This window comes from Magallana gigas, chromosome 7 (assembly GCF_963853765.1).
Source record: "Magallana gigas chromosome 7, xbMagGiga1.1, whole genome shotgun sequence".
Lineage (NCBI taxonomy): Eukaryota > Metazoa > Mollusca > Bivalvia > Ostreida > Ostreidae > Magallana > Magallana gigas.
The window spans coordinates 4589602-4597953 of record NC_088859.1 but is presented as its reverse complement, the minus strand read 5'-3'; the positions used below and the strand labels follow the sequence as shown (position 1 = coordinate 4597953).

The 8352-nt window shown below is 39.4% G+C and overlaps 1 protein-coding gene across 1 annotated transcript; it reads right to left on the bottom strand.

Annotated features, from left to right (window-relative positions):
• Positions 1 to 916: 916 nt before the first annotated feature.
• Positions 917 to 3504, bottom strand: LOC117684169 (uncharacterized). Its single transcript, XM_034455257.2, has 2 exons — positions 3475 to 3504; positions 917 to 3045 (listed from the first exon to the last, which is right to left on the bottom strand). Exons 1-2 carry the CDS (start codon positions 3495 to 3497, stop codon positions 2136 to 2138), a joined length of 933 nt encoding a protein of 310 aa, XP_034311148.2. The 5' UTR covers positions 3498 to 3504; the 3' UTR covers positions 917 to 2135.
• Positions 3505 to 8352: the final 4848 nt, after the last annotated feature.

Genomic DNA, 8352 nt, shown 5'->3' with positions numbered 1-8352 from the left:
ACTTTACAGGCATCCACGTGTTCTGAGTTTTAGCGTATTTCGTTCCCTAGGTGACGCTTCCCTAACCCTATTTTTAGAACCACCGCATAGTGAATTACCATCATATAACATGAAGTATCAGCATGTAATGTTAAAGTATCAGCATGTAATGTTGAAGTATCAGCACGTAATGTTAAAGTACCATCATGTAATGTTAAAGTATCAGCATGTAATGTTGAAGTATCAGCATGTAATGTTAAAGTACCATCATGTAATGTTAAAGAATCAGCATGTAATGTTGAAGTATCAGCACGTAATGTTAAAGTACCATCATGTAATGTTAAAGTATCAGCATGTAATGTTGAAGTATCATCATATTATGAAGATTATCTACATAAGGCAGTTGAGGCGTTCCATAGTAATTCTTTGTTTTCTTTGTACAGATATATATGTGATGTTTTTATTTAATGTTCATTTTGATTCAAGTGCCCACAATTTAGAAATATGGCATTGTTAAGACAACCTTTTCCCACCATTTTTGCATAAAAAAGTTTGTTTTCAAGCAGTTTTTCTTTCAGGAAACATAGAGCGCATGCTTGAACCAACAAAATATTTTAATCAGAGATGTATCTAGCCGAGTCTAATAAGTGACAAAAAATTTGTCCTGGTTCAAGCATGCGCTCTATATTTCCCATTCGTAAAAAGATGAGAAAAATGTCAATTTTCGACTGATTTTGATTGAATTATAGAAATAGCGTCACTTCTGACGTCATATACTGCAAGTGACTGCAAACAAATCAAACAAATATGTGAAAATATATTTTAAATCAACTCTTCTAAATTATAACATAACCTTTTATTGTACCCGAAACACTTTAAAAAATGGTGAATTATGGGGGCCAAAATTAACTCTTATCATATATAGTTCTTTTTACATTTGTTATTAATTAAATTCTACATGCTCTGATTTACTATTTTATTTTCTTTCCTTGTTTTTGTTAGCAACAATTAATGCTTAAATGTATTGCATGTAAGCATTCACTGGCGTTGGGTTGACTGAACCAGATCCTGTATTCTCCTCTGTGTTACAGTTTGTATTTTGTGTAATGGATAATGTGTAAATGACTGAAGGTATGAATATAGAGCAGAATAGAGGTTCCCTGAGATTTGTTGACAGATCCCTAGGATCTCCCAGGAGATGTCTCTGAATAAATCATGTACATACTGTCCCCGATCATGGTGGAGTAGGTCCTGTAGCTCATCTAGAGCTGCTTGTGATAGTGTTGTATCAATGTGTCTGTAACACAGGAACTCTAGAAAATGTATCATCACAAACACTGGGATATATATATCGTACCTCCTATTATAACCAGACTGTTGTTCGGGTATTAGTTCATTAATATAACAGATTTTGTTGTGAAGTTTAATATCCCTAGCTACAGCCTGCCTCATCTTTGTAGACCAGGACTGTCCCCCTACAGCCTCAGTATACCTCTCTCTGTTTACATGTTCCCTATACATTAAATAGGGCTGTGATAACTTGACCTTTGTCATCTCTACAAAAGATAGAGCTTTTCTGACTCTGAATGTCTTGTAATAATACATGGCAATATACAACATATCAGAAACAAACCCTAACCTGGCTGCTAATTTCAGCATGTGACAGGACGTTTTGTCTGCAATATACATCTGTTTGTTGACAGTGTTCATGTTGTGCAATAGAAAAGCAGTGTTCTGAAGAATAAAGGCTGTAAATTTCTGTAAACTAAAAACTTGATTCTGTGTCAAGGGCAGACTGATCAACCATTCTATTGACTGTAGGGAATAAAAACAGCGATATAAGTCTGGTTTCTCTATAAAATCATTGCAAATAATCTCCTGGAAAAGTTCTAAATCATAATCCACTTCAGTCTGGGCTAGTCTTTCGTATGTACAAACAGAAAGTCTAGGATTGTACAGGATATCAATGATGTAGGACCTAAAAGAGGAACTCTGTAACAGACAGGCTAGGCCTTCCTTGTACAATTCATGTACAATTCGTGTAATTTTACAAAAAACTGTTTTGTGCTGACCCATTGACCTTTGTTAAAAACAGGTTGTTTTGTGGAATAAAAAAGTTAGGACAGATTCCCTTATACACCCATTTAAGGAGGAGTTTAAAGCAGACCCAGAAACCGGCCAGGAGATTTTGTGGACACCAATGGATTAGAATGTTTTGTTGAATCACCCAGAAAACTAATGTTTTCATATGATAGGAACACAATCAGTTTATCGGTATCTTCTAATTGTGGATTTATGACTTCTTTTAAGAAAAGTTTTATCAAGCCGTAAGTTAAAAACTGAATGTGGTTCATTGCCGCCACACAATTATACTCTGCCTGAGAAAATGAAACCCTCCATTCATCCTTTTCGTGTGGTCCTAATGGGTGTCCTATTGCTACAACGTGGCATCCATTTCTGACAATGTCATTGACAACTTCAGGATCAGGCCATGAGTGACATCTGTCTATCCATGAGGAGGCCGTTGGAGGCCAAAAGTCACAAGCAAGACATATAGCAGTGTCATATTCAAATCCTGCTAGATTACCACTACCACAGGGACCATGTACAGTAGAATTAAAAATTGCTGCAGAACAACCTATCTCTCTCCACATAGAACTAGATATGTAGACTCTGTCATTCATTCTGACACATGCTGACTTGACGTCACTGTATCTTGTTGGTGTCAGTAACTGAAGTAGAGTGAATCCTGGTGGACTCTCAGAACTGTCAGAGAGAATCAAGGTTATATTGTCTGTGTTGTAATACTCAAACTGAAACATGTCCATGATCACTCGGTGGTTTTTTGGCCTTAGCTTAACGTCAATATCTGATCCCTCCAGTCTAAATCCTTCTCTCCTACTTCCACTCAACATCTGAACAAATTCATCATAAGGTACTAACCGTCCTCTCACCATATCCAAGATGTCCCTTGTCTCCCTCCTGATGGCCACCTGTTGTGAGGTCCCTATGATCTGACACAGTACCACAAACACTGACTCTGACATGTGTTCCATTCCTTCACACCTGCCATCATTAACATATATGGACTATATTTTATATATTTATGTCATTATAGTTTTCTTTTTAGATATGAAATGTTATTACTTAGTTGTTTCGGGGCAAAATTGAAATGTCACACTTACATATATATGATGAAAAGTATAACAATATTGGCAGTTGAACTTTTTTCTGAAGTAAAACTTTTAATGTCATTGTGTTGTAATGTTAGGTCATAGAGAAAATGGTTGGCATTTTCACTTTTTATTTTTATTTTTTGTGTTCTTTAAGCGCCTGTGTTTCTTATTACGTATATCTTTCACTGAACAATGTGATTTTATAAAAGACTCTAAATTATTTTTAAAGTAAAATTAAGCTTATCAAAAGAAGAGTTTCCATGATTTGTATTAAATTAAATAACAATTATTTACGTATTAGATATAAATCAATACTTACATTACTGGTGGAAAAGACTCCATTTTGAAGGTTAATTGCAACAATTATGGAAATTCTTATTCTAATTTCAGATCTGGACTTTATTTTGCATGTACCAGAGGATTTTGTACTTTCATTTCGTGCCAATATCTACTTTATTCAGCTGTTCAGTTTTATTCTATAGAATCAGAGATTTAATTCATTCTTCTTATGTAAAGAAAAACATGCTTATAATTTATTTTTCATAAAACTTATGAATCAATTTTGATTTTTAACTTGCTTGTCATTCCTAATCAAAACAAGAATAGAATTCCTGGGTCCCCCGCCGGTCAAGCAGTATACTAGTATCAAGTCTATCGACCAAGGCTATTTAGGAACTTGACCAAGGTATTAGTGATATAAACATTTGGTATAAATTTTATGAAAATCCGACAAAATTTGTAGGCATGAGAGCGCTTACAAGGTCAATTTTTGGATAAAACGGAGTCATTATTGTGGTCAAAGTCCCATAACTCCAACAAAAAATATTAACCAATGCTGAATTTCGAACTTGACCAAGGTATTAGTGGTATAAACATTTGGTATAAATTTATTGAAAATCCGTCAAAATTTGTAGGCATGAGAGCGCTTACAACGTCAATTTTTGGATAAAACGGAGTCATTATTGTGGTCAAAGTCCCATAACTCCAACAAAAAATATTGACCAATGCTGATTTTCGAACTTGACCAAGGTATTAGTGGTATAAACATTTGGTATAAATTTATTGAAAATCCGTAAAAATTTGTAGGCATGAGAGCGCTTACAACGTCAATTTTTGGATAAAACGGAGTCATTATTGTGGTCAAAGTCCCATAACTCCAACAAAAAGTATCGACCAATGCTGATTTTCGAACTTGACCAAGGTATTAGTGGTATAAACATTTGGTATAAATTTAATGAAAATCCGTCAAAATTTGGAGGCATGAGAGCGCTTACAAGGTCAAGTTTTGGATAAAACGGAGTCATTATTGTGGTCAAAGTCCCATAACTCCAACAAAAAGTATCGACCAATGCCGATTTTCAAACTTGACCAAGGTATTAGTGGTATAAACATTTGGTATAAATTTAATGAAAATCCGTCAAAATTTGTAGGCATGAGAGCGCTTACAAAAAAGTGTGACAGACGGACGCACGGACACACAGACGCACGGACCCTTAGACACACGGACACACGGACGGACGGACGCCCGGCATTTCTATGTCCCCGCACCGCGTTGCGGCGGGGGACAATTATGATATGAGAGAGAGAGAAAGAGAGAGAGAGAGAGAGAGAGAGAGAGTCCTGACCAAAGGTGCCTGATTTCACATTTTTTGAAAACTTGCTGCTTATTTTTACCATGCATTCAGTTTGCCCGGCTGGCTGCAATAATATTATGTCATAGCAATCTGTATTGCTGGACAAATGCATTGATTATGAAGAAGAAAATGTAAACATGAATGTAAATTGGTTCTCTAATTATGATTCTGTGGAAAGATAAATTGATTGGACATTGACACATCTTGTTACAATGGCTTGTATGAGGCGTATTATCGTCCATACTCCGATCTACTTCTCCATGAAATTAGTTTTATCATACAGGTGTGTTGTATGATAGTGAATTGTGTAAAGCTGTGTGATTGTGACAGCCAGGTGTGTTGTATGATAGTGAGATGCGTGAAGTTATGTAATGGTGACAGCCAGATGTGTTGTATGATAGTGAGTTGTGTGAAGTTGTGTGATGGTGAGGGCCAAGTGTATGACCGTGAGTTGTGTAAAGTTGTGTGATGGTGACGGCCAGGTGTGTTGTATGATAGTGAGTTGTGTGAAGTTATGTGATGGTGACAGCCAGGTGTGTTGTATGATAGTGAGTTGTGTGAAGTTGTGTGATGGTGACGGCCAAGTGTATGACCGTGAGTTGTGTAAAGTTATGTGATGGTGACAGCCAGGTGTGTTGTATGATAGTGAGCTGTGTAAAGCTGTGTGATGGTGAGGGCCAAGTGTGTTGTATGATAGTGAGTTGTGTAAAGTTATGTGATGGTGACGGCCAGGTGTGTTGTATGATAGTGAGCTGTGTAAAGTTATGTGATGGTGACGGCCAGGTGTGTTGTATGATAGTGAGATGCGTGAAGTTGTGTGATGGTGACGGCCAGGTGTGTTGTATGATAGTGAATTGTGTGAAGTTGTGTGATGGTGACGGCCAGGTGTGTTGTATGATAGTGAATTGTGTGAAGTTGTGTGATGGTGACGGCCAGGTGTGTTGTATGATAGTGAGTTGTGTGAAGTTATGTAATGGTGACAGCCAGATGTGTTGTATGATAGTGAGCTGTGTAAAGCTGTGTGATGGTGACAGCCAGGTGTGTTGTATGATAGTGAGTTGTGTGAAGTTGTGTGATGGTGACGGCCAAGTGTATGACCGTGAGTTGTGTAAAGTTATGTGATGGTGACAGCCAGGTGTGTTGTATGATAGTGAGATGCGTGAAGTTGTGTGATGGTGACAGCCAGGTGTGTTGTATGATAGTGAGCTGTGTAAAGTTGTGTGATGGTGACAGCCAGGTGTGTTGTATGATAGTGAGTTGTGTGAAGTTATGTGATGGTGACAGCCAGGTGTGTTGTATGATAGTGAGTTGTGTGAAGTTGTGTGATGGTGACGGCCAAGTGTATGACCGTGAGTTGTGTAAAGTTATGTGATGGTGACAGCCAGGTGTGTTGTATGATAGTGAGATGCGTGAAGTTGTGTGATGGTGACAGCCAGGTGTGTTGTATGATAGTGAGTTGTGTGAAGTTGTGTGATGGTGACGGCCAAGTGTATGACCGTGAGTTGCGTGAAGTTGTGTGATGGTGACGGCCAGGTGTGTTGTATGATAGTGAGTTGTGTGAAGTTGTGTGATGGTGACAGCCAGGTGTGTTGTATGATAGTGAGCTGTGTGAAGTTGTGTGATGGTGAGGGCCAAGTGTATGACCGTGAGTTGTGTAAAGTTATGTGATGGTGACAGCCAGGTGTGTTGTATGATAGTGAGATGCGTGAAGTTGTGTGATGGTGACAGCCAGGTGTGTTGTATGATAGTGAGCTGTGTAAAGTTGTGTGATGGTGACAGCCAGGTGTGTTGTATGATAGTGAGTTGTGTGAAGTTATGTGATGGTGACAGCCAGGTGTGTTGTATGATAGTGAGTTGTGTGAAGTTGTGTGATGGTGACGGCCAAGTGTATGACCGTGAGTTGTGTAAAGTTATGTGATGGTGACAGCCAGGTGTGTTGTATGATAGTGAGATGCGTGAAGTTGTGTGATGGTGACAGCCAGGTGTGTTGTATGATAGTGAGTTGTGTGAAGTTGTGTGATGGTGACGGCCAAGTGTATGACCGTGAGTTGCGTGAAGTTGTGTGATGGTGACGGCCAGGTGTGTTGTATGATAGTGAGTTGTGTGAAGTTGTGTGATGGTGACAGCCAGGTGTGTTGTATGATAGTGAGCTGTGTGAAGTTGTGTGATGGTGACGGCCAGGTGTGTTGTATGATAGTGAGTTGTGTGAAGTTATGTGATGGTGACAGCCAGGTGTGTTGTATGATAGTGAGCTGTGTAAAGTTGTGTGATGGTGACAGCCAGGTGTGTTGTATGATAGTGAGTTGTGTGAAGTTATGTGATGGTGACGGCCAGGTGTGTTGTATGATAGTGAGTTGTGTGAAGTTATGTGATGGTGACAGCCAGGTGTGTTGTATGATAGTGAGTTGTGTGAAGTTGTGTGATGGTGACGGCCAAGTGTATGACCGTGAGTTGTGTAAAGTTATGTGATGGTGACAGCCAGGTGTGTTGTATGATAGTGAGCTGTGTAAAGCTGTGTGATGGTGAGGGCCAGGTGTGTTGTATGATAGTGAGTTGTGTGAAGTTGTGTGATGGTGAGGGCCAAGTGTATGATAGTGAGTTGTGTGAAGTTGTGTGATGGTGACGGCCAGGTGTGTTGTATGATAGTGAGTTGTGTGAAGTTGTGTGATGGTGACGGCCAGGTGTGTTGTATGATAGTGAGCTGTGTAAAGTTATGTGATGGTGACGGCCAGGTGTGTTGTATGATAGTGAGTTGTGTGAAGTTATGTGATGGTGACAGCCAGGTGTGTTGTATGATAGTGAGCTGTGTAAAGTTGTGTGATGGTGACAGCCAGGTGTGTTGTATGATAGTGAGTTGTGTAAAGTTATGTGATGGTGACAGCCAGGTGTGTTGTATGATAGTGAGCTGTGTAAAGTTATGTGATGGTGACGGCCAGGTGTGTTGTATGATAGTGAGTTGTGTGAAGTTGTGTGATGGTGACGGCCAGGTGTGTTGTATGATAGTGAGCTGTGTAAAGTTATGTGATGGTGACAGCCAGGTGTGTTGTATGATAGTGAGCTGTGTAAAGTTGTGTGATGGTGACAGCCAGGTGTGTTGTATGATAGTGAGTTGTGTGAAGTTATGTGATGGTGACGGCCAGGTGTGTTGTATGATAGTGAGTTGTGTGAAGTTATGTGATGGTGACAGCCAGGTGTGTTGTATGATAGTGAGTTGTGTGAAGTTGTGTGATGGTGACGGCCAAGTGTATGACCGTGAGTTGTGTAAAGTTATGTGATGGTGACAGCCAGGTGTGTTGTATGATAGTGAGCTGTGTAAAGCTGTGTGATGGTGAGGGCCAGGTGTGTTGTATGATAGTGAGTTGTGTGAAGTTGTGTGATGGTGAGGGCCAAGTGTATGATAGTGAGTTGTGTGAAGTTGTGTGATGGTGACGGCCAGGTGTGTTGTATGATAGTGAGTTGTGTGAAGTTGTGTGATGGTGACGGCCAGGTGTGTTGTATGATAGTGAGCTGTGTAAAGTTATGTGATGGTGACGGCCAGGTGTGTTGTATGATAGTGAGTTGTG

What these genes read in the sequence shown, in the direction of transcription:
- LOC117684169 (XM_034455257.2), bottom strand. Translation starts at nt 3,497, where the DNA reads ATGGAGTCTTTTCCACCAGTAAT. An exon ending in GAGTCTTTTCCACCAGTAAT is followed by an intron (nt 3,046 to 3,474) that starts GTAAGTATTGAT and finishes TAATGATGGCAG; the next exon opens with GTGTGAAGGAATGGAACACA.